This window comes from Triticum aestivum, chromosome 6D, assembly GCF_018294505.1.
Source record: "Triticum aestivum cultivar Chinese Spring chromosome 6D, IWGSC CS RefSeq v2.1, whole genome shotgun sequence".
NCBI classification, from domain to species: Eukaryota; Viridiplantae; Streptophyta; class Magnoliopsida; order Poales; family Poaceae; genus Triticum; species Triticum aestivum.
The window spans coordinates 384,391,657-384,418,974 of record NC_057811.1 but is presented as its reverse complement, the minus strand read 5'-3'; the positions used below and the strand labels follow the sequence as shown (position 1 = coordinate 384,418,974).

The 27,318-nt window shown below is 43.5% G+C and overlaps 1 protein-coding gene across 1 annotated transcript; it reads right to left on the bottom strand.

Moving 5' to 3' along the window:
- Positions 1–15,145: 15,145 nt before the first annotated feature.
- On the bottom strand, positions 15,146–16,591 carry LOC123141690 (putative transcription factor bHLH086). Its single transcript, XM_044560774.1, has 2 exons — positions 15,749–16,591; positions 15,146–15,635 (listed from the first exon to the last, which is right to left on the bottom strand). The coding sequence occupies exons 1-2, from the start codon at positions 16,370–16,372 to the stop codon at positions 15,390–15,392; spliced, it is 870 nt and encodes a 289-aa protein (XP_044416709.1). The 5' UTR covers positions 16,373–16,591; the 3' UTR covers positions 15,146–15,389.
- Between the last annotated feature and the right edge of the window lie 10,727 nt (positions 16,592–27,318).

The window sequence follows — 27,318 nt, the reverse complement described above, 5'->3', positions numbered from 1 at the left end:
GTAAAAAGGTTCATGCGATAGAAGAGATTAATGTTTTGAGTGGAAAGATGGATGATCTTATGAAATTGTTTGCTAATAAGAGTGCTCCTATTGATCCTAATGATATGCCTTTGCCTACTTTGATTGAGAATAATAAGGAATTTATGAGTGTGAATTTTGTTGGTAGGAACAATTTTGGTAACAACGTGTATAGAGGAAACTTTAATCCTAGGCCGTTTCCTAGTAATTCCTCTAATAATTATGGTAATTCCTACAACAACTCTTATGGAAATTTTAATAATATGCCCTCTGATTTTGAGACTAGTGTCAAAGAATTTTTGATTTCCCAAAAGAATTTCAATGCTTTGCTTGAAGAAAAATTGCCTAAGATTGATGAATTGGCTAGGAACGTGGATAGAACTAGATGATACCCCGCGCGTTGCTGTGGAAATTTTATAGCTAGATAATACAAAAAATTGCATTGTCTGCGGAAATTTATAGTCCCAGACAATGGTCCTGGAAGAAGTAGAGGGTTAGATGGAAATACATTGTCCCAGACAATGCAACGAATACAAAAATTACATATCAAACTAATTGGCCTATAGATGGGAGCAGTATGTTAAGGATTTGGTATGGGCACAATTGCAAGAGTAGTAATGATGGTTTTCTTGATTACAAACGAAGATGATCACTCTACTGATAACAAATACCGAATTTAGGCAACATAATTATTAATTTTAAGTAGAAGTCGTAGTGTAGTTTGTAAGAAGTTGCATGCATGGTTGACGATGTAGCATGTGAGGTTGTCTGATAAGGAAATTCTCAAATAAATAAGAACACTGCATCTTGTATATGTGAGCTGCATGTGAAACATTTGGATGAGTTGATAACATGATGCCTCTGTAATAAGAGAAAGGAATGTAAACAAAAAGTAGGATAGATAAATATGAACAGAAAAAAGGATTTTCTATTTTGCTGCTACCAAAAGATATACCATGCATTACCTATTACCCTCCTAGTTACATGGTATGAAGTATAGAATGTAACTAAATATGTTAAGAAAATTAGATGTGAGGTAATTTGGTAGAACCCGTAGATAAAAAATCAAATGATTCTGAGACAAAGGCACACACTGTGTACAATCTTGTATAGGTTATAGTCCAGAGACAGAGTCGTTAAGGCCAGGACCATGTAACCCTCTACTTCTTCCTGTCAATAGATAATACAGAAAAGTTGTTCAGCTCAATCCCTCTCTTGTATGATACTTAACAGATATATACATCCATTCTTCCATGTATGTGCGTGTACAACATGTTGATCATTTTCAATCGGCCATTGACGTCAAGGTCGGATGAACGGATGGTGCTGCGCTAGCCAACAACACATTCCACAGATCAACCAGCCGGGGATCAGTGCAGGCGGACAGTCATTTGATCCAGCGAGAGGAGAAGGGCTATCAAGCTCATCGATACCGACCCTGGCACAGGTATATTGTCACAACGACACAGCCGAAGAAGGCGCTCAGGGTGAAAGGACGTAGGATTCAAGAGGCTCACGTTGCTGCTAAACCGGAGGCCCAAAAGTCAGTTTGAGATGCTAAACTGACGGCAATACCTGCTTGTACTTGAGCCTCGAATCCATCCGGAGAGGGCATCCAGTTTTGGCACGAACTGAAAAGGCAGAATCCCCATCGGGATCTCTTCTCTTACTCCTCCTCGCAAGCTCATGTACTTGCAATTCCTTGCTCGCCATGATGCTGAGACCCACTGTATCCTGTACTTGTAAAGTGATCAATTGGTGAACTGTTCGTGACATATACCTACCTAACTCATCTTGATGCTCCATTGCTAAGATCAAATCCTACGCTTCTTTGCTCAATCTGACCCACCAAAATATATTAACAGCCTGGCTTAATTCTCATTCGCCGCCATTCATGGAGTGACTTACCTCATCTCGATCTTCCATTGATAAGATCAAATCCTTACACTTCCTTGCATGTACATCATTCTGCGCCATTCATGGAGTAAGTCTACGCCATCTACACCGTGGATTGTACATGACCTGCAGCCAAACCAAGAGACAACAAAAAGAGATTGTATGCTTCAATTTTAGGGTGGAGGAGGTGGGAAGAAGGAAGAGGAGTAGACCTACGAAGGGGATCTCAATTCCTGTTTGGTAGTGCCATTAGGCCAATCTTTATAGATCGAATGGGAGAGGTCCAACCGTGAAGGGATCAGCGAGCCGCGCCTGTTTGGTTGCCTAGATGGTAACTGAACGAAGGAAGCGACACACGTAGTGGATGGCGGTTGAAGAATAAAGGAACCAATGCGCTGGGAAAAAAATAAAGAAGAAATAAAGTGACGTGGGTGAAATTTGCTGAGGTGGCTAGATGATGATGTGGATGGGCTGCATGTTGAGAGAATAGGTAGTAGTGAGGATCAACTTCTTAAGAATGTAAGATTTCTCTTGATATTGATTCTTTGAAACTTAGATCTATTCCACCTAAGCATGATATCAATGAGTCTCTCAAAGCCATGAGAATTTCCATTGATGAGTGCAAAGAAAGAACCGCTAGGATACGTGCTAAGAAAGGTTGCTTTGTAAAAGCGTGTTCTTCTAGTTTTCATGATAATAGGGATGAAGATCTAAAAGTGATCGATGTGTCCCCTATTAAATATTTGTTTTGCAATATGAATCTTGATAATGATGGGACTGGAGATGAGTTAACTTTAGTTAAAAGGCGTCCCAATGATTCGGAGTTTTTAGATCTTGATGCAAAAATTGGTAAAAGTGGGATTGAAGAGGTCAAAACTTTACATAGCAATGAACCCACTATTTTGGATTTCAAGGAATTTAATTATGATAATTGTTCTTTAATAGATTGTATTTCCTTGTTGCAATCCATGTTAAATTCTCCTCATGCTTATAGTCAAAATAAAGCTTTTACCAAACATATCATTGATGCTTTAATGCAATCTTATGAAGAAAAGCTTGAATTAGAAGTATCTATCCCTAGAAAACTTTATGATGAGTGGGAACCTACTATTAAAATTAAGATTAAAGATCATGAGTTCTATGCTTTATGTGATTTGGGTGCTAGTGTTTCCACAATTCCAAAAACTTTGTGTGATGTATTAGGTTTCTGTGAATTTGATGATTGTTCTTTAAATTTGCACCTTGCGGATTCCACCATTAAGAAACCTATGGGGAGAATTAATGATGTTCTTATTGTTGCAAATAGGAATTATGTGCCCGTAGATTTCATTGTGCTTGATATAGATTGCAATCCTACATGTCCTATTATTCTTGGTAGACCTTTCCTTAGAACGATTGGTGCAATTATTGATATGAAAGAAGGAAATATTAGATTCCAATTTCCGTTAAGGAAAGACATGGAACACTTTCCGAGAACGAAAATAAAATTACCTTATGAATATATTATGAGAGCCACTTATGGATTGCATACCAAAGATGACAACACCTAGATCTATCCTTGCCTTTTTGCCTAGCTAGGGGCGTTAAACGATAGCGCTTGTTGGGAGGCAACCCCAATTTTTTTTGATTTTTGGTTCTGTTTAGTAATAAATAATTCATCTAGCCTCTGTTTAGATGTGTTTTCATGTTTTAATTAGTGTTTGTGCCAAGTAGAACCAATAGGATCTTCATGGGTGATAGTTGTTTGATCTTGCTGAAAAAGACAGAAACTTTGCGCTCACGAAAATAATTGTTAAAATTCACCAGACGTGGTAAAATACCAATTATTTTTGCAGTAGACCAATATACAAATTGTCCAGGTTGTCCTAGTTTTTCAGAATTTTTGGAGTTACAGAAGTATTCGAACAAATCTGATTGCTACAGACTGTTCTGTTTTTGACAGATTCTGTTTTTCGTGTGTTGTTTGCTTATTTTGATGAATCTATGGCTAGTATCGGAGGGTATGAACCATAGAGAAGTTGGAATACAGTAGGTTTAACACCAATATAAATAAATAATGAGTTCATTACAGTACCTTATGGTGGTGATTTGTTTTCTTATACTAACGGAGCTCATAAGATTTTCTGTTGAGTTTTGTGTTGTGAAATTTTCAAGTTTTGGGTAAATATTTGATGGATTATGGAATAAGGAGTGGCAAGAGCCTAAGCTTGGGGATGCCCAAGGCACCCCAAGGTAAAATTAAAGGACAACCAAAAGCCTAAGCTTGGGGATGCCCCGGAAGGCACCCCCTCTTTCGTCTTCGTCTATCGGTAACTTTACTTGAGGCTATATTTTTATTCACCACATGATATGTGTTTTGCTTGGAGCGTCTTGTATGATTTGAGTCTTTGATTTTTAGTTTACCACAATCATCCTTGCTGTACACACCTTTTGGGAGAGACACACATGAATCGGAATTTATTAGAATACTCTATGTGCTTCACTTATATCTTTTGAGCTAGATAATTTTGCTCTAGTGCTTCACTTATATCTTTTAGAGCACGGTGGTGGTTTTATTTTATAGAAATTATTGATCTCTCATGCTTCACTTATATTATTTTGAGAGTCTTTTAGAACAGCATGGTAGTTTGCTTTGGCTATAAAATTAGTCCTAATATGATGAACATCCAAGATAGGTATAATAAAAACTATCATACAAAGTGCATCGAATACTATGAGAAGTTTGATACTTGATAATTGTTTTGAGATATAAAGATGGTGATATTAGAGTCATGCTAGTTGAGTAGTTGTGAATTTGAGAAATACTTGTTCTAAAGTTTGTGATTCCCGTAGCATGCACGTATGGTGAACCGTTATGTGATGAAGTCGGAGCATGATTTATTTATTGATTGTCTTCCTTATGAGTGGCGGTCGGGGACGAGCGATGGTCTTTTCCTACCAATCTATCCCCCTAGGAGCATGCGCGTAGTACTTCATTTCGGTAACTAATAGATTTTTACAATAAGTATGTGAGTTCTTTATGACTAATGTTGAGTCCATGGATTATACGCACTCTCACCCTTCCAACATTGCTAGCCTCTCTAATACCATGCACCTTTCGCCGGTATCATACACCCACCATATACCTTCCTCAAAACAGCCACCATACCTACCTATTATGGCATTTCCATAGCCATTCCAAGTTATATTGCCATGCAACTTACCACCGTTCCGTTTATTATGACATGCTTCATATTTGTCATATTGCTTTGCATGATCATGTAGTTGACATCGTATTTGTGGCAAAGTCACCATTCATAATTCTTCCATACATGTCACTCTTGATTCATTGCATATCCCGGTACACCGCCGGAGGCATTCACATAGAGTCATATTTTGTTCTAAGTATTGAGTTGTAAGTAACTAAAAGTGTGATGATCATTATTAGAGCATTGTCCCAAGTGAGGAAAGGATGATGGAGACTATGATTCCCCCATAAGTCGGGATGAGACTCCGGACGAAAAGAAAGAAAAGAAAAGAAAAGAAGAAAAAAGAGGCCATAAAAAAGGCCCAAAAATGAGAGAAAAAGAGAGAAGGGACAATGTTACTATCCTTTTGCCACACTTGTGATTCAAAGTAGCACCATGATCTTCATGATAGAGAGTCTCCTATGTTGTCACTTTCATATACTAGTGGGAATTTTACATTATAGAACTTGGCTTGTCTATTCCAATGATGGGCTTCCTCAAAATGCCCTAGGACTTCATGAGCAAGCGAGTTGGATGCACACCCACTTAGTTTCTTTTGTTGAGCTTTCATACAATTATAGCTCTAGTGCATCCGTTGCATGGCAATCCCTACTCACTCACATTGATATCTATTGATGGGAATCTCCATAGCCCGTTGATATGCCTAGTTGATGTGAGACTATCTTCTCATTTTTGTCTTCTCCACAACCACCATTCTAATCCATATATAGTGCTATGTCCATGGCTCACGCTCATGTATTGCGTGAAGATTGAAAAAGTTTGAGAACATCAAAAGTATGAAACAATTGCTTGGCTTGTCATCGGGGTTGTGCATGATTAAATACTTTGTGTGATGAAGATAGAGCATAGCCAAACTATATGATTTTATAGGGATAACTTTCTTTGGCCATGTTATTTTGAGAAGACATGATTGCTTCGTTAGTATGCTTGAAGTATTATTATTTTCATGCAATATTAAACTTTTATCTTGAATCTTTTGGATATGAACATTCATGCCACAATAAAGGAAATTACATTGAGAAATATGCTACGTAGCATTCCACATCAAAAAATCTGTTTTTATCATTCACGTACTCGAGGACGAGCAGGAATTAAGCTTGGGGATGCTTGATACGTCTCCAACGTATCTATAATTTTTGATTGTTCCATGCTATTATATTATCTGTTCTGGATGTTTAATGGGCTTTACTAAGCACTTTTATATTATTTTTGGGACCAACCTATTCACCGAAGGCCGAGTGCAAATTGCTGTTTTTTTGCCCATTTCAGTGTTTCGCAGAAAAGGAATATCAAACAGAGTCCAAACAGAATGAAACCTTCGGGAGAGTTATTTTTGGAACAAACGTGATCCAGAGGACTTGGAGTGGACGTCAAGAAAGAAGCAAGGAGGCTACGAGGCAGGGAGGCACGCCTGCCCCCTGGGCGCGCCCCCACCCTCGTGGGCCCCTCGCAGCTCCATCGACCTACTTCTTCCTCATATATATACACATATACCCCGAAAACATCCGAGAGCACCACGAAACCCTATTTCCACCGCAGCAACCTTCTGTACCCGTGAGATCCCATCTTGGGGCCTTTTCCGGCGCTCCGCCGAGATCGATCACGGAGGGCTTCTACATCAACACCATAGCCTCTCCGATGATGTGTGAGTAGTTTACCACAGACCTTCGGGTCCATAGTTATTAGCTAGATGGCTTCTTCTCTCTCTTTGGATCTCAATACAAAGTTCTCCTTGATCTTCTTGGAGATCTATTTGATGTAATTCTTTTGGTGGTGTGTTTGTCGAGATCCGATGAATTGTGGGTTTATGATCAAGATTATCTACGAACAATATTTGAATCTCCTCTGAATTCTTTTATGTATGATTTGTTATCTTTGCAAGTCTCTTCGAATTATCAGTTTGGTTTGACCTACTAGATTGATCTTTCTTGCAATGGGAGATGTGCTTAGCTTTGGGTTCAATCTTGCAGTGTCCTTTCCTAGTGATAGCAGGGGCAGCAAGGCACGTATTGTATTGTTGCCATCGAGGATAAAAAGATGGGGTTTATATCATATTGCTTGAGTTTATCCCTCTACATCATGTCATCTTGCCTAATGCGTTGCTCTGTTCTTATGAACTTAATACTCTAGATGCATGCTGGATAGTGGTCGATCTGTGGAGTAATAATAGTAGATGCAGAATTGTTTCGGTCTACTTGTCGCGGACGTGATGCCTATGTACATGATCATGCCTAGATATTCTCATAATTATGCACTTTTCTATCAATTGCTCGACAGTAATTTGTTCACCCACCGTAATACTTATGCTATCTTGAGAGAAGCCACTAGTGAAACCTATGGCCCCCGGGTCTATTTTCCATCATATAAGTTTCCAATCTATTTTTACTTTGCAATCTTTACTTTCATTCTATATCATAAAAATACCAAAAATATTTATCTTATTATCTCTTTCAGATCTCACTTTTGCAAGTGGCCGTGAAGGGATTGACAGCCCCTTTATCGCGTTGATTGCAAGGTTCTTATTTGTTTGTGTAGGTACGAGGCGACTTGTGTGTAGTCTCCTACTGGATTGATACCTTGGTTCTCAAAAACTGAGGGAAATACTTACGCTACTTTGCTGCATCACCCTTTCCTCTTCAAGGGAAAAACCAACGCAAGCTCAAGAGGTAGCAGTAACACATCCTCGTCTTCACCGGCTCGACTCTTGGTTATCTCGTACCTTCACTCGTGCAAGCTTACTTTGTGTTGCATTCCCTTCTTGCTTGTGTACTTGTTGTTGTTGTTGCATCATATAGGTTGCTCACCTAGTTGCATATCTAGACAACCTACTTTGATGCAAAGTTTAAATTGGTAAAGAAAAGCTAAAAGTTGTTAGTTTCCTATTCACCCCCCCTCTAGTCAACTATATCGATTCTTTCAATAGTAATGGTAATAGTAGCAATAGTAGCAGGAACAGTAACAATATTAATAGTGAGGACTACTCTAGCAGTAGGCGTGTTTACTCCTAGTTGGCAACTGACTATGTGTAACCCTAGATACGCCTAATGCCTATATAAACCGAGGGGCTTAGTCCGTAGAGGCTCAATTACTCACCTTAGAGTTTAGAAGACAACATAATATCTCGAGGTAGATCATCTTGTACTCGATACTCCATCACATCAATATAATCAAAGAAGGACATAGGGTTTTACATCTTCGAGAGGGCCTGAACCTGGGCAAACATCGTCTCCTGTTACCAATCGTTCCCAGATCCACAGATCGGGACCCCCTACCCGAGATCAGCCGGTTTTAGTACCGACACATAGTTTCCCTGGTATAACAACAATTCATCTAATACAAACTCCCGATGAATATCTACACACCAAACAAGCAAAATAAATTTTCATCCCAAAAAAACAAAAACAAAAACAAGTCAAATAAGTAACTAAATAAAAAATGGTAAAAAGGGAAACGTGACATCACCCATCCAAAGATGACCAAAACAACTCCCTTACCATTCCAAAGCACACAAATCCATCATCAACCTCATTAATTCCTACTAAAAAATTCAAGAATATGTTTGAAATCATGGTTGAAAAAGCTTAAGGCCAACATTAATGCCACATACAAAATTCACTCCCCCTATATCAAATAGCTAATGTAGTTGGTATGGATTTTCCATGGAGGTAATTGTACTGCACCAAAAACTGGATTGTTGTTTCAAAAAGACAACCCATTAAACACCATTAGTTGAGAAACAATTCTAAACTTACATGATAAGCAAAAGGTCAAAAACATACCTACATGAACCAATGACTGTTCAACTCAAAGTAGAAAAATAAATAACTCACAGTTAACACTATTAGAGAAAAGCAATGAATCCTTGTCCCTAGGTAAAAAATATCACGCTAGTAAAGATCACTGATAAAGTAACAGATCTATGAGCTCTACAAACAAAGAAGAATAAGAGGGACATTAGCATATGAAGGTGAGCAACATATGAGCAAGTCCACACATATGAGCGATCCCACACAAGAGCACGAACCCTAGAAAAAACACAACAACTACTCCTTTGGTTTAGAGGAATCTTGTAGAAATTTCATAGGATAGAATTTCTATAGCAAAAATTACTTTAGAGCCCTTTGGTTTGTAGGAATGAAATCCTATTCCTATGGAGGAATTCTTCCTATCCTCCACATTTCATAGGAAAATAAACATTAGCCTACACTAAATGAAAAAAAAATCCTATGATGTGAATCAAAGGACGTCTCCTTTCCTATTCCTACTCATAGGATTTGAGATAGATATCATCTCATTTCCTATGACTTTCCTATTCCTACAATTTTCCTACCCTATGAACCAAAGGAGGCCTAAAAGGATTATGGAATAAAGGGATCATAGAGCATAAATCCTAAAAAAACGCAACGACTACTAAGGGGACCATAGACTAAAGGAATCACATAGCACATCTATGAGCGATTCCCACACAGGAGCATAAACCCTAGAAAATCCGCAACATCTGCTAAGAGGATTATAGGATAAAGGGATCATAGAGCAGCATATGAGCGTAAAACATGAGCGGATCAACACAAAAGACTAAGGGGATGATGCATGGATGGATCAACACAAAGAGAAGGTAGAGGATCACGAACCATCGGAAGCCATGACGGTCCTTCAAAAGCTTCGCTCTACATATAGCAGATCCGCAAAATGGACCGAAACTGGTCGACCCACTTCCTCGTCCTTGGCTTAGGGTTCCAGTCGAAATAAGGAGAGTAAGAGGAACAGAAGGGAATTACAGTTGCGGTGGAAGAAAGAAGATGGAGAAGGAGAGAAGACGTCGCTTCGTTCGACTAAAAGAGAACACGAAGAATAACTAGGCCGAGCCCAAGGTGGAGGGGGTGGGTGCACCTGCAGTTTTTTTTCAAAATGGTAGTTATCCTGCATTCATCAATATGAAAAGAGTTGCTTACTTAATTAGGGAAAACCGAGTGAAAACCAGATTGCCTGGTTGATTATGGAAAACCAGGCGAAAACCACCACAACTATTGAGCGGCACACACATGAAACCCCACGCACACCACTCTAGTGAGGGCCTCATCGAGACAGCACGCATGCTTCATCGACATCACTCCTTCCCTAGAGGCGTCATCGCCATGCCTAAATCCTGAGCAAACGACTCCAACTTCACCGCAGGCGGTCATTGACTCAACACACACTTCAGAGTCCGCGTGAAGATGTATGAAGATCGGCGCCAAAACTCAGACACCTGCGACCAGACAACGCAACTCCGACTCTGCCGGAGCCACGAAGGACAAAACCAGGCACGGCTGGTGCCACAGAAGGTCGCCGAATAGATCACCTACAACCAGTCATCGTATACTAAATAGGCCCCGCCACTGCAGCTTTGACTTCTCAGCAGCAAACAAACCGAGGCAATCTTGCGGACACACCGGAGAAGCCTAAAGGCCACAACTGCCGCCATCCACCTGTCCCGCCTGCCGGTGCCGAGCTTCGAAACGAAGCCCCCAAGAGGGAAGAACGACACCAATCAATAACACATTAACATGCGCATTGGGCACCAAATATGAGTTGGCGTCATTTGTGCTCCGCCTTGCGATCTGACTGAGCCTTGGTACGCCTGATTACAAGGAACTGGGCTTTTGACCGAAGGCCCGATCACTCTAGGATGAAAAATAATTAGTGTCGCATCTGTTCCCTCGCAACCATGTATCCCGGTTCATGAGGAGGCGCCAAAATTGGCATGTGGAGCATCGACCCATTTAAAGTTGGTCCACCCGGCTTGCGCGGGCTAAGCTAGGCAAAAGAGGCCCAGGGCGCGAGGCCACATGTCACAACCTCGTTTTTTTTTTCACATTCATTGTTTTCATATTTTGCTTTCTTTATTAATTATGTTTATACCTACAAATATTTTAAATTTATATAGTACAAAAAACACTTTACATAAAAATTTCAAAAATGCTAATCAATAATTTGAAAATTGTATACAAAAAATATACAATGTATACGAAAAAAGTTGATCATGTAATTAAAAAAAGTTAATTAAGCATTAGAAAAATGTTCACAAGTATTCGTAAATATTAATCAAGCAACCGAAAAATCTAAAATGTGTATAAAAATATGTTTCTCATTTATACAAAAAATGTATTAAAAAACATACAAATGTGTATGAAAAAAGTTGATCATGTATTTAAGATAATGTTAATCAAGCATTTGAAAAAATATTAGTAAATTATTTAAATGTTAATCAAGCATTTCGAAAATATTTATAAAGTATTTGAAAAATGTTAACCAAGCATTAGAAAGATTTAAAATATGTAATAAAAAATGTTTCTCACGTATACAAAAAGGTATACAAAAAATATACAATGTGTATGAAAAAATGTTGCTCATATATTTAAAAAATATTAAGTGAGTTTAAAAAAATGTTAATCATGTATTTATAAAATGTATGCACAATTTAAGAAATTGTAATACCATAGGAAATGTTGGACATGTATTCCAAAAAGTGTTCCTAACATGTTTTTAAGAAAAAAATGTAGAATGTGTATAAAGAAATGTTTCACATGTACCCCAAAAATGTGCACTGAGCATTGAACAGAAATAGACATGTGTTGAAGAAAAACAAAAAACCGATGAAAACTAAGAATGAAACATACAGAAAACAAAGAAGACTGAAAAAGAGACAAAGAAAAATGATGAAGACCAACAAAGAAACAAAGAAAAACGAAGAAGGAATGAAAAGAAGATAACCGGTGAAAATCGAGAAAGAAACAAAGAAAAAAAAGAAGAAAAAACAACTGAAAACCGTGATAAAAGAAAGAAACCCGAAGGAAAACTGATTTTTTTTGAAGAGAATCGGTGAAGAAACAGAAAAACCTGAAGAAGAAACAGAGAAAAATAAACAAAACTACATCGAACACACAACCAGTGAACGACCTAGCACTAAAGATGGGCAGGCCCAGAACTGTACAATTCTATGAAAATTATTCAGGCGAGACGATACAAACTCTCACTACAAGCGAGCTATAGGGTTTGCGGAGTTCTACAAGTGATGATATGTATCGCTCGACGCGAACAACAAGCGAGCTATAGTGGCTGAATGGGCCTTGGGCCATGCATGTGTATAAATGCGCATAAAAATTTAATGTACGATGAACAAGTTTTTTAATATACGATGAACTTCTTTCTAATACACACGGAACATTTATAAAATGCAAGCTGCACATTTTCTAAAGAAATAGATAAAGATAGAAGAAACCGGTCAGCAAAACAGAAAACTGGGCATAGAAAACAGGTGAAAAGAACAAAGAAAAAGACAGAAAAAAGAAAGCCAGAAAACCGGTGAAAAAAATGGGAAGTTCCCAGAAAACCAGCTCAAAATGTTCGCAAAAGCAAAACCTTTCAGAACCTAGAAAACCGTGCAAACAAACCAATGGATTGAACAAAGGAAAAAGAACAGAACAGAAAAGCCGAAAGCCCGGTGAAAAACCCCCAGATGGAAGGTCCAGAAACCATCTCGAAAATCTTCGTTCGACATCCCCAAGCGCTGTGTTCCATGTGTGCCGGCCCGTGTTTCTGTCTAGTGGCCGACGCAAGTGATATATATCACTATATTGCTTATGATTTGAGGAGTTTTACTGTTTCGTAAATCAGTGTATTGCATGGAATATCCTATTATCCGCGCTTTGCGTCAAACTGCCGGCGCTTCGCACATGCGAGCGACCGAGAAGCGACGCGATGGGCCGGCCCAGTTAGGTAGACATTCACGTACAACCACAGCAACCAGCCACCCGGGTTTGGGAACCTTCTAGAAGGTTCCCTGAATCGGTTTGTTGGTTCTTTTTCCGGTTTTCTGTTTCCTTTTTATTTCTGTTTCTGTTTCTTTATCTTCTTTCTTTTTTCTTTTCTTTTTTTATTCTGTTTCTGTTTCTTTTTCTTCCTTTTTCCTTTTTATTTTTCAAGGTTATTTTATCTTTTTTAAACAAGTTCATATTCGAAAATTGCCCTTAATTTTGACAAATGTAAACATTTTTTGGAAAACAACAATTTTTGGAAATTTCGAACGTTTTTCAAAAGAAAGAACATATTTTCAAAAAGTGTTTGTATATTCGAAAAATGTTCACATTTTTAGAAAATTGTTTGGGAATATCGAAAAAGGTTATTTTTTCGAATTTTGTTCATGCATTCAAAAATTGTTCGTGTTTCCAATTTTTCTTCTAGAAATTCAAATATATATGTCATTTTAAAAAGTTTTCCTGTTTTTAAATTTTCTTCAGAAATTCAAAAATTGTTCATGTTTTGAAAAATTATTCGAAAATTAAAAAAATGTGTCTTTTATTTTTTTCACAAATTAAAAAATGTTCATGTTTTCAGTTTTTGTTTGCAAATTCAGAAAATTTATTTAGGATTTTCAGAGTTGCTCTCCATTTTGAAATTTGTTCTTAAAATCAGAATATGTTCGTGATTTGAAAATTTTGTTCACAAATTCGGAAAGTGTTCATGTTTACACAAAAGTTCGAAAATTCATGTTTTTATTTTCTTTCCAAAAACCAATATATTATTTCAAGAAAAGTTCCCATTTCTAATTTTTATTTACAAATTTAAAAAATGTTCACATGATTAAATTTTGTTCACAAATTGGAATATGTTTGGGAATTAAAAAAAATATTCCTGCTTACAAATTTAAAATATTTTCCTTTTCAAAATTTGTTTACATATTCACAAAATATTCAGGTTTCAAAATTTTTTGTTCGGAATTTCATGAATTTTTCCATTTTTCCAGATATTTGTTCAAAAACTCAAAAATGGTTTGCGGTTTCAAAATTTGTTCAGAATTTCATAGTTTGTTCACGTATTTGAAAAAACATTCCTGTTGTTGAAAATGTGTTCAGAAATTCAGAAAATGCTTGCGCATTTTCAACACATACACTTTCAAGAAGAACTACACCTTTTCAAATCACCTGGACAAATTTTGTTCTTGTTTTTCGAAATGTTCACCAAATTTTCGAAATCTGTTTGAAAATTCAAATTTTGTTCACATTTCCTCAAATTTTCATTTTGTGCTTTCCAAATGTGTTCAATTTTAAAAAGTCTATATGGTACACTACACGTACAGAAAATAGCATTCAAGGGGGAATAACTGTTTTCGGAAAATGGGAGTTTCCTAAAAAGAATTCACGGATTTGAAAAGTAGTTTAGTTTCTAAAAATATTCCCGTTCTAAAAAAGTGTTTCAGTTCGAAATTTAAAAAAAAAATAGGATTTGCAGCTAGCTGTTTGTTCTTATACTTTTTGCGTATTTTAGTATGCTACAGTCTGCTCGCGACACCACTAATGGGCCAGCCCAGTCACGCGTGCCCTTATGTGTCGCGGAACTGTTTGACGCAAAACGCGTCGAATAGGTGGTCCCGTATTACATCGCATGCCTACAGGTATGTACAATGGTGCTATTTTAGAAGTGCCACGCAGGATAAATGATGAGGTGGAGGAGAGAGAACTTATAAGGAAAGGCTTGTCTTCTCTTCTTATTTAAGAGAAGACGAGAGATGATCTCTTAGCACAATATGTCTTACCACGTTTTTAGGAATAACTAGTTATTGAAGATAAGGTTAAGGCATGATCCATTGTAGACGTTTTTTTTTGTCATCTCTAAATTACATGCAAGATTTAAGATAAAACTATCTTATCAACTATTGTCCATCCCTACCAAAAACAGTAAAGAAAAGAAATGGGCCGAAAATATCGAAATGGTCCCTCTGAAGAGAAACTAGAAAAAGATGAGAAGGATCAAGAATACACAAATGGCACGATGGATGATGCACATCGCCGTAGAACACGCTCGCCTTTCTCCGCAGCCGTGCAACTCGATTACTAATTAACCATTACATATCTTTATGTACTACTCCCTTCGTTTCATAATATAAAAACATTTTTTACATTATACTAATGTCAAAAACATTTTTATATTATGAGACAGAGGGAGTAACAACTTACATGAGTATGATTTTGAAGAAAAGTGGTAGCATCACGTACTAGTACAACACATGAACAGAAATACTAGGATTAACAAAATGTTAAACCTCTCTCCTCTACATCACTACACCAACCACAAGAGGATGTACGTCTGCATATGCCTCCTTATTTATCTTCGAACGAGGTGGTTCGTTGTTGATTAATCTCTACCATATCCCTATACGCTTCTCCTTTCTAGCTAGAGCAGTTCAGTTCAGTCCAGTTGCTCCCTCTGCGACGACAAGATGGCGTCCAGCGCCTCCTTCACCTGGGAGATCTCCGGCGCCGTTCCCCCTTGCGCCGGCCAGAACTCGTCCGTCGCCAGCACCTTGACTTGCAGCTGCAGGAACTTGACGTAGCTGACGGCCTTCTCGAGCATGGTGACCATGTCGACCTTGGTGCCGTTGGGAACCAGCTCCTGCAGTGTCCGGAGCCGCTCGCTGATCTTCTCCCGCCGGTTCTGCAGGACACGGTGGTAAGTTCAGATCCACCCAAGCCCCCAAGGAAATGCAAAGAATTCGAGCAGTGGCAAGCATGCAGTAGAGACAAGTTCAGTTTCGGCACCGAATTTACCTTTGCGGCGAGGCTTTGAGGGTCCCCCTTGGGAGAGTTGTGGGTGGGCGCAGCCGGCTTCGCCTTGCTCGTCTTCCTGCTCCCGCCGCACGGTTTCTTGGCGGCCCGCGGCTCCGCGTCCTGCACGCGCGCCGCGTACGATCGCTTCGAGGAACCGCGCGCCGGCGCCGCAGCATCGGGCGAGCCGTTGGACGTGCTCGGGAACAGGAGCCCGAACGGCCGCCCTGCGCCGCCGGAGTTCTGCATCAGGCTGAAGCAGCCCGTGGTGGGGTCGAACCCTATGGTCGAAGCCGGCCCTGCGTGCTGATCCTCGTCCATTGCGTCCATCCACGCGTCGCAGTCAGCCTCCTCCTGCGCGACCACCTGGGCCGCGTGGCCCCGCGCGGCGCGGCCGAACGAGAGCACGGACGGCCCCGCGCCCGCCCAGCTCGCGCTGTCCGGCACGTAGGCGCTGGCGGCGCCGGCTGGCTCGCCGTGAGCGTAGGCGTAGCTCCCGTAGAGCGCCGCCGTGTCCACGCTTCCGAGCAGCGCGTCGTGGCCGCCGTAGTCAAGAGCGTCGAACGCGGACGCCTCGGCGTCGAAGCCGCCGTCGTACATCACCATCGGCTCCCGGACTAACGCCATGGTCAGTATCACGTAGCGCTACCTACCTAGCTTGAAGTACTAGTTTCTAAACCAAGATAGTGTCTAGCTATATGAGCCCTGTGCTGTGTGCTCCCACAGTGGTTGGCAAGCGGCGGCGAGTTGTGTGCTGCCTTCGCGCCATGCCGCCGCCGGCTATATATACATGCGGCGGCGCACAGGCGGGCACATGGGTGGGCGGGCTTAAAGAAGCCGGTACAGCAAAACACCGGGCGTGGGGAGGATTATACAAAGTAGTACATCTGCATTAAATGCTGGAGCTAGATAGGTGATCGAGCTGCCGATCCTTGCCGTAGCTCTGTCCCTCTCCTCTGTTCCCGGAGCCTCAGGAACTCGCGCGCGCACTCAATACCGGGTCTCGGCCAATCGGGTTCGGTGGAGCAGGGAGGTTGTGCGGACGCGACGGCGACCCGTTTGGGTTGCGGGGAGGCAGGGAGCTGAAGGCGCGGCGGAGGCGACGGGCTCTCCCACGTGTTCCAGATCCCCGACCCCATGCGATTCAGCGGCCGGCCGCGTCGGCAAATTTGACAATTTTAACCTCGAAACGAAATAAATTCACAGAATGAACTGGGTGCGAAACTATTTCACACCTCTAACCCTTTTGTGTAGCGCCCGCCACGCCGGCACCACACCCTACGGTGCAGCACCTAGCTCCGCGGCGTTGCACCTCTGTCCACCGTGGCAGCCCACGGGCCCGCACCCAGCAGTGCAACGCCTCCGAGCTAGGCGCTGCATCTGTAATGTGCAGCGCCTAGCCGCTAGGCGTTGCACGTGTAATGTGCAGCGCCTAGCCGCTAGGCGTTGCACGTGTAATGTGCAGCGCCTAGCGGCTAGGCACTGCACTGTGACTTATATGCAAACGCGCCAGCCCTCTCCTCCCCCACCCTCCCCATTGGCAGTTACAGAAAAAAGGGCGGCGGCCATCTGCACTCCCCCTCTCAATCCCCTCTCCCAAATCCTTCCGATCCGACGATTTGGTCCGTGCATTTGTTCACCAATCCATCGTAGAAGGTACTCTCCTCCGATCCCCTTTTTTCTATCCATAGAAAATATTATATTTTGAAGATTTGGGGAAACCTTGTTTGAATCTTGCATGTATTAGATTTGGGCAACTTTTGTTTGAATCTTGCGTATATTAGATTTGGGGAACCCTTGTTAGATTAGAATGTGGTTTGGATAGATAGGTTGACATGTTATTTATATAGTTTGGATACATAGATTGACATGTTTTTTGTATGGAGAAGTAGATTGACATGTTATTTGTATGGAGAAGTAGATTGACATGTTATAGTTTGGATACATAGATTGACATGTTATTTGTATGAAGTAGGCCCAAGTAGGGGGAAGCACCATATGCTTTGGATCTTGCATGTAGTAGGCCTACTTTAGTTTTTTTGAATTGAAAAGATAATCGTGTTGACAAGAATGCTTTGTTGAAATTGTTAGGATGGTTTGGCTTCTCGATGATCACTGGGACCATCAACACCGGTCGTACGCTATGTCGGTGCAGCAGCGGGTAATACTGAAAGTGGCCGGTGTTATGAATTTCGTATGTTTGTTCAAACACAAATGCCCCATATGTAATGTTATGATTTGTTTGTTTGTAGGAGCTTGCACCTCTGAAGCTTCGGTCTCACGGGATCAGCCTTGGAGGGATGAGCTATGATGAGCGGTACACACCTTATGTTAGGGAGGCAGGACTTCTCCCTTTCATTGAGTTGGTCCGCCGGTCGACGCCACCCAACAATGCTGCAGCACTCACCGCGCTTATTGATCATTGGAGGCCGGAGACACACACTTTCCATCTTCGGACCGGGGAGATGACCGTGACGCTGCAGGATATCGCTATGATCACCGGTCTTCCTATCGATGGCAATCCTTTATGTATGAACACCGATTCTGAAGGGTGGCGCGCGCAGATGCAAGCCCTTATCGGTATGGTTCCTCCGGAGCCTCGGGAGCCAGAAAGGGAAGATAAGAAGAAGGAAAGAGTCGCAGCGGGCGCTACTTTCACGTGGATATCATCGAACTTCGCTCATTGCCCCGATGATGCTAATGAGGACATGGTGAAGACTTATGCTCGTGTCTACATGTGGTACGTGGTATCGAGGACAATGTTTGCTGATGGCACAGGCAAGAATGCTCCATGGATGTGGCTGAAGGCGTTGACCGTCTTCGATAGCAAATGGAGTTGGGGTTCGGCGACACTAGCTTACTTGTATCGACAGGTATGAAGTTGTTTCCTTTTCACTTCATTGATACATTATCAATGCGCTCTTGCGGCAAATTTGACCATGTTCTTTTTTATGTGCAGTTGGACGATGCCAGTTGTAGGCACACTGGAGGTATTGGTGGTTGTCTGCTCGCACTTTCCATATGGAGCTGGGAGCGTTTGCCGGTTGGACGACCTAAGACCGTGAAGTACGAGGATTGGGACGATAAAGACGACCCACTACGGCTCCCCACTTGGGCTTACAAGTGGGATGTGTTAAATGAGACGACGGATGATCCCTCTGTAATGTACAAGTTGTACAAGAGCGAGCTGGACGCGATCACGCCTGAGCAGGTGAACCGACCTTGCATAAGTGATTATCATGCTTGTATCTTCACTCGATATCAATTTTGCATTCAATCCCATTTTGCAGGTGGAATGGGAGCCGTATGGAAAAGGAGAGAGTTTTGGTAACCCTATAGAGTTCAGGCTTAATCCGATGTGCATTAGGGATAGGGATCTCTGGCATATGCGGTGCCCACTGATATGCAACTGGGCGGTTGAGCTTCACCTGCCACATCGGGTGTTCCGCCAGTTTGGTTTGTTCCAGCCACACCCGCCGGAGTGGGAGGACACGGACAAGTTGCTACACGCGTAAGATATAATTAACCTTGAGCACTTAGCAGCTTCTCGACGGTTTCGATGATGCTAATATCTTGTTTCTAACTTGCAGGTTGGATAGGAAAAAGCAGCGGAAGATCAAGGATTGGGCCAGCCATCACAGGAAGTATGTCGTGCAGTTCGCTCTTAGTGTGGAGCAAGCAAGGGCTGGAAAACGAGCCCAGCTTCGTGAGCACTGCCCGATCGCGTTCAACAACTATCTCGCATGGTTTCTTGCAAGTACCCGCGTGGAGGTATGCCAGCCGGCGTATGCTGAGGAGATTCTGGAAGAACCCACCGTTTTTGATGAGGTAGCCCAGCACCAGTACAACGCATTAGTCAGGAAAGGCAACTCGGTGATCCCTTCAGCTCCAATGATGAACTTTGTGGTTAGCCCTTTTTGCTTTTCCATTCGCACTTTTCACATCTTCGCTTGCCTAACACTTTGATACCGTTTCTGTTCATAGCGTGCCCAGATCAAGAAAGCAGCTGACGAGACCGAGACTATTCTGGAAACAACCCCGGCTGGCAAAAGCGATGGGGAAGGTGCACTTCGAGAATTCATTAAGGTTCACATCTCCTTCAAACTAGCACTTAACATTTGTTGGTACGTTCCATGTCTCATTCACTTGTACATGTTGCAGCGCCAGGGCCAAAAGTTAAGGCGGCTATCAAACCTTTTCGGTTGTCGTGACCCCGAGTATGTATCACCAGAACGGTCTAGGTCGGCGACACCATCAGATCCCGCTTCGGGGCAGAGCCATGGTGAACCTTTCACGGATGAGGATGTGGGTGGGGTCACCCAAGAGGTATGGCATGACGATATATATCCATTTGTTGATGCATTGCTAACTATATCCTCACACACGGTCTTTCCATATCTTTTGTTGATGCATAGGTTGCTGATGATATGACCTTGGGGACGTACCGGGCTCGGTCTGCATACGAGTTGAAGCCTAGGAGGGGAATCAACAAGTACACACCTGAAGACTTCACCCAAAGAGGCAAAAGGACGGTCGGCACCTCGCGGATGGCGGCTTTGGATGACTATTTGGATGACGATGTCGAACCGGAGGCGGAGCCGGAGCCGGAGCGGGTTCCTCTTCCTAGGAAGGTGAAGAAGATAAGCGTCAAGAGGGGGGGAGAACCCAGCAAGCGTGGAAAGCACTAGTCATCTTAGTTTTTTTATAATGTTGAACTTCGAGTGCGATTTGTTATGTCGTTGAACTTGGAGTGGTCGTACCTTTTATGTCGTTGAACTTGGAGTGGTGGTAGCTCTATGGTAAACTGGAACTTATTGTGATGGTCATTTCTATGAAATGAGGTCTTTTGTGAACCCTTTGTTTCTTATACTAATTGTTATACTTGGAGAAATGATGTCGTACCTGAATGTTTGTTATACTAGTTGTTGAACTGTGGCTGAAAAGACCCAGTAGAGGGGGGGAGGAGGCACAGTAGGTAGGCCTCTAGTTTCAGGCAAAAAAATTGCTAAGTGTTTGTGCAGCACCTAGCACGGAGGCGCCGCACTCTACAGTGCAACGCCTAGCTAGCAGGCGCTGCACTATAGTGTGTGGCGCCTCCGTGCTAGGCGCTGCATATGTCTGTAACTAGCCAAACTTCTGTTGCTTTCTGGATAGCTACAGACATATGCAGCGCCTAGCACGGAGGCGCCGCACTCTACAGTGCAACGCCTAGCTCGCAGGCGCTGCACTATAGAGTGTGGCGCCTCCAAGCTAGGCGCTGCATATGTCTGTAACTAGCCAAACTTCTGTTGCTTTTCTGAATAGGTACAGACATATGCAGCGCCTAGCATGGAGGCGCCGCACTCTACAGTGCAACGCCTAGCACGCAGGCGCTGCACTATAGAGTGTGGCGCCTCCAAGCTAGGCGCTGCATATGTCTGTAACTAGCCAAACTTCTGTTGCTTTTCTGGATAGGTACAGACATATGCAGCGCCTAGCTTGGAGGCGCCGCACTCTACAGTGCAACGCCTAGCTCGCAGGCGCTGCACTATAGACTGTGGCGCCTCCGGGCTAGGCGCTGCATATGTCTGTAACTAGCCAAACTTCTGTTGCTTTTCTGGATAGCTACAGACATGTGCAGCGCCTAGCTTGGAGGCGCCGCACTGTATAGTGCAACGCCTAGCGCTCAGGCGCTGCACGATAGAGTGTGGCGCCTCCGTGCTAGGCGCTGCACATGTCTGTAGGTATCCAGCAACCAACAGAAGGTATGCCTCCAGTTTCAGGCAAAAATTTCGCTAAGTGTTTGTGCAGCGCCTAGCTAGGAGGCGCCACACTATACAGTGCAGCGCCTAGCCTGCAGGCGCTGCACTGTACAATGTGGCGCCTCCTAGCTAGGCGCTGCACTGGTCTGTAGCTATGCAGCCAAAACAGAAGGTACTTTACAGTTTGAGGCACTTGGACTTGGACTTGGTGAATTTTTTAGCTATCCAGAGAGCAACAGCAGCTAGGCGCCACATGGTAGATTGCAGCGTCCAAGTACTTCACGACACATAGTAGTTCATAACACATACTACTTCACGACACATGGTAGTTCGTACAACCAAATCAAGGAGGACACATAGTAGTTCACCGCACATAGTAGTTCTTACAACCAAATCGAGGAGGAGACCTAGTAGTTCACGGCACATAGTAGTTCACAACCAAATCGAAGAGGAGACATAGTAGTTCACAAGAAAATCGAAGAGGAGACATAGCTCTATTGCGTAGAGGAAGGCCCCTTTCCCTTCTTCTTCTTCCTCTCTTCTTCCTCTTCCTCCTCCCTTTTTCTTATGAGGTGAGCCTCCTTAACCACCCTCTCCATGAATATCTGCTTGTCCCTCTCTTCTTTTTCAGCTGCAATTGCCCAAAGCTTCATGGTTCTTTCTTCAAAATCCTGTTGACGCTTCTTCTGTGCCTCCTCAACTTGCCTCATCAACGCTTGCTCCCTAGCGCGCATCGCATTTGCCGCACTCTGTTTTCGCTTCCTCTCCTTCTCAAGCTCCTCTTCCTTCTTCTTCTTTAGCTTGGCTGCATCCTCCTCTCTAAGCTTCTTCGCCGCCTTCTCCCACCATCCGGCCATCTCATCTTCGCCATCCTCCTTCATCGTTGGTTTGTTGGGTTGGGAAGCCGCCATACCTACAATGAGTGGAACATAATGGTTAGTAAGGACAATAAGAACAAATGGAAGCAAATATGAAAAAGAAGAACATATGGAAAAACAAGAACATATGATACATTATAGTTAGTGAGGAACATACGGAAACGGTCCATCTAGGTATCCAAACATTCCTCTATAACGAACTTGCGCTTGTCCATCACCACGACCAAGTCCACCACCAAGGCCAAGACCATCACCAAGGCCGAGACCATCACCACGGCCATTACCACCACGTCGAGCTCTTCCACCACCATGGCCGAGACCACCACCACCACCTCTACCACCACCACGGCCTCTTGTAAGTCCAAGTTGCCGACCTCTTGGTTGGCTAGGCACTTGTTGGCTACCACTTGGTTGCCTTGGCACTTGTTGGCTACCACTAGGTTGGCTAACACTTGGTTGGCTAGGCACTTGTTGGGTACCACTTGGTTGCCTTGGCACTTGTTGGCTACCACTAGGTTGGCTACCACTAGGTTGGCTACCACTTGGTTGGCTGCGCACTTGTTGGCTACCACTTGGTTGGCTACCACTAGGTTGGAGACCACTAGGTTGGCGACCACTAGGTTGGCTACCACTTGGTTGGCTCCCTTGTGTAGATCCATGTTGGCTTGTGCTTGCATCATTTTTCTTGGACCTTTTCCTTGGTTTCGTACATTTTCTTTTGTTGTGGCCATGACCTTTGCACTCCCCACAATGGGAGCTCTCACGAGGCTCTTGGAATTGGTCGTTGCCCGCTTCGCGGCGCCCACCATGGCCCCATCCGTCCATGTCGCCTCTAAGACGCTTTGTCTTACGTCTACCCCGTTTAACAACCTTCAACTCCGGATCCGGCCATAGTTGAACTCCATGATACTCCGGCCATTGTGATTGGTCAAAGTATGGGTGAAAGCGGGGAGCCCATGTTTTCTTGACCGTCATGATTGAGAACTGGGACTCCCTCACGGTGCGTGGGTGATTGATGTCCACATTCCTAACGCGGCCGGCGGCATACAAATGTGAGCATGGGAGATGAAGCAACAATGGCCTCCCGCAAGTGCAATCACATTGTGTTAACGACACCTTGAAAGCCCGACCTCCATGTTGCCGGCCATCGTTTGTGGTTCCTCCTGGCTCTTTCACTTCGTACTTCCACTCCTCATTGTCATATAATATAGCTTCTTCTGAGTCCGCCTTCCGTGATTGAAATAGCAACCATTCATCAACTTTGGGTGGGAACTTGTACTTGTACTTCCGTGGGTTCTCACCCGCTATCTGTGCATCGGTTTCCATCGAGTACTTTACAAAGTACGCATTCATCTTGTCAAATGTGTATTGAACTATTGCCGTCACGGGTAATCCACGTGCACCTTTGAGCACCCTATTGAAGCATTCGGCCATATTGCTTGTCATTTGACCGTATCTCCGGCCATCTTCATCAAAAGCACGTGCCCACTTGTTCCGGTATTGAATGTGCCTATTGAGAAACTCTTGACCCCCGGGATCAAGTTTTTTGTGTGCGAGCAATTTGTTGTACAAAGTGGCGAAGCGCTTATCGGAGAAAGCGAGACAACAATCTTGAAGATCATCGGCCAACTCCTTAAGGCCACATGCCCTATAGAAGTTCGAACAAAAGTGCCTCATGCACCATCGATGGTGCAACGGAGCATGCCCGGGAATGTCAATCTCCACGGCGTTAAGAATTCCTTGATTCCGATCCGATATGACACAAATTTCCCTTTGAGCGGGTAACACCTTCGTCCTCAAAAGATGCAGAAACCACTCCCAGTTGTCATTGTTTTCCACCTCAACCAAAGCAAATGCCAATGGCAACACCCGGTTATTGGCATCACTTGCTATCGCAACCAACAAGGTGCCCTTGTATTGTCCGGTCAAGAACGTGCCATCAATTGCGATGACCGGCCTACAATGTTCGAAAGCCCTCACACATTGCTCGAACGCCCAAAAAGCACGGCCAAATACTCTGACTTTCCTTCCTTCATGAACCGTTGTTTGGTGCCCATGAGGCTCGACCACATGAACCATGCCCGGGTTTGTCGCGGCCATGGCTAACAACAACCTAGGGATTCGGTTGTATGCTTCCTCCCATGTACCATACAACATCTTAAATGCGGCTTGCTTCGCCTTCCATGCCTTGCCGTATTTCACCTGGTAATGAAAGATGGCTTTCACAAGGTCAATGACATGTTGGACGCTCATTGTTGGAAGTGTGGATATTGAGTTCGAGAGCCTGTAAGCGATGAACTCGGACGTGAGTTGTTTGTGGTCTTGGGACACAATCTTGCCATCCACCCTTTTGCCTTGGCACATGTGAGTTGGCACACAACTCACTACATGCCAAGTAGGACCTCCTTTCCATGGTCTTGCACGCACAATCCACGGACAACCGCCACGGCGTCTTGCCACTCCTTGTTGGACCTCCTTTCCACGACCTCTACCACCACCACGGCCTCTTGTAAGTCCAAGTTGGACCTCCTTTTCATCTTCACATGCACATGCAACCGTGTAGCGCACATTGACGTCCGAGTGCACCACCTTGTGTGGACGATAATGCGTAACCGAGTAGTTGTCGAGCCACATCTTCAAATCCAACAAGCCGTCGAACTTAGAACCTTTAGCAATCCGGTTCTTGTCGTCTACCAAATCACGGTGAGAGCTTGGCCTAACCCCAAGAGCTACACATTGGACACCATCTACCACGGCTTCATCCGCGAGACTAACATCCTTGAACAATGTAGTCTGATGATCCCGACCAAATACCTTCTCGAAAGCTTCGGCCTCCTTCACCGTGAACCCCTCCGCATCAACTTGTTCATCGGGACCATCGTCATCCGAGTCCGATGCATATGCACGGGAAAAAGGGATTGAATGGTCCATTGTCTCTTGCAAATGATATTTGTCGAGATCACCCACATTGTTGTCATGGAGATCAACTTCATTGTCATCGTCCGCATACTCATCGTTGTCCTCTTGCAAAGATTCATCTTGGTTGTTTCTACACGGGCTCAATGTTGGCCTCACTTCTTGGGTCAAAAGAGGTTCAACAATTCATCTTGCTTCAAGGGTGGGGGGCTACTAGCAACCAAAGGGGAGGGGTTCCGGTTCAAGTCCAAATGCAAACTTGACTGAACCTTCTTCATTGCAAATAACTCAAGAGCCTTGTCTAGTGATTCGGCCACCGTCTCCTTGTATGCAACCCAACGTTGCTCCGAGTTTACACGCATTGTCTTCCAACGGATGTGCATTCCAAAACCAACATTATGCCTTCCCTCCAACTCAATGATATCACTAGGGTCCATCCAATTCAAATCTTTCCTAACTTGTTGCAAGAGCTCCGCATAGCTAGGACTACTATCAAACACAATGTCAAGCTCATCCGGGCCCGGTTCTTTATTGCCTTTTAAAAAGGCGTCTTTGTCCCCATGATGAACAAACACACATGTTCTTCCCATCCCTATAAGCAATGAACACAAGGTAACATTGCTTCCATGAGTACTAATCCATGGATTAACACCGAATACAAACCCTAATATATATATGAAACAACAACCCTAACCCTAACCATAACCCTAACCCTAAACCTAACCCTAACCATAACCCTAGCCCTAAACCTAACCCTAGCACCAACATAAGAACACCCATAAGAATAACCCTAGCATACTAAGAAAGCCTAATCATAGAAATTGGCAAACAAACATCTCACATCTCCATGCAAATCTCTAGATCCAAACAAAACTAGGGTTTCCCCAAACTACCAACAAATGAGCAATGGGAGAACTTTACTTCGATCAAAACAAGGGGATCGGAGATTATTACCTTGAGGGAGGGTTTGACTTCGAAATCCACGGACAAATTCTACAAATTTGCAAGATTTGGAAGAAGATTTGAGAGGGGGGAGAGTGGGAGAGGGGGCAAAGCTCGGGGAGAGAGTGAGAGAGTGTGTGGTGGGGGGGGGGGTGGGGGAGGGGGCCCAGCCAAGTGGCTGGATAAGTCACAGTGCAGCGCCTAGCCGCTAGGCGCTGCACATTACACGTGCAACGCCTAGCGGCTAGGCGCTGCACATTACAGATGCAGCGCCTAGCTCGGAGGCGTTGCACTGCTGGGTGCGGGCCCGTGGGCTGCCACGGTGGACAGAGGTGCAACGCCGCGGAGCTAGGCGCTGCACCGTAGGGTGTGGCGCCGGCGTGGCGGGCGCTACACAAAAGGGTTAGGGGTGTGAAATAGTTTCGCACCCAGTTCATTCTGTGAATTTATTTCGTTTCGAGGTCAAAATTGTCAAATTTGCCGGCCGGGTCAGCTAGCAGGCCGCATATGCCGATTTGCCCTCTCTCTTTATTGCGGCCATGCAACGCAAATGGGTTTTCTACATTTCCTACAACGTACCAATGCCTTGATATCCTGCTTCATACATTCTTTTCTTTCCAAGAACACGTAGAGCCTTTGCTAGTCGCTCTTTGAAGTGAGAAAATATTGTAGAAGCGGTGCATCGGTGTCAATAAGGTATTAACATTCATCTTTCTTTTTTTACCCGCAAAAAAATCATCTTTTTTATTTTTTGGCCTTTTATTGATATTTTTCTTACACCGGTATCAAGTACTACCAACCTATTATTTAATCGAAAATGTATACTACCAACCTATATCGAAAATGTATACAACCAACCTATTGCAAAACCAAAGACACAAGCCCCACGGAGAGATAAAGTGCCAACAAGAAGTAAGAGGGAAATAGGTTGGAGGGAAACAAATTCTAGTGGGGTCTCTGATGGTTAGCTCTACAGGTGTACACACCGCCAAGACAACTGTAACTACAACGTCTCCCAATGCGGTTCGGGTGCCCCCAGCAAGGCAGGGCCCACTCGAGAATGCGGCCAACTGCATGGGCCACAGGGGCATGATTG

What these genes read in the sequence shown, in the direction of transcription:
- LOC123141690 (XM_044560774.1), bottom strand. Translation starts at nt 16,372, where the DNA reads ATGGCGTTAGTCCGGGAGCCGATGGTGATGTACGACGGCGGCTTCGAC. An exon ending in CTCAAAGCCTCGCCGCAAAG is followed by an intron (nt 15,636 to 15,748) that starts GTAAATTCGGTG and finishes CGTGTCCTGCAG; the next exon opens with AACCGGCGGGAGAAGATCAG.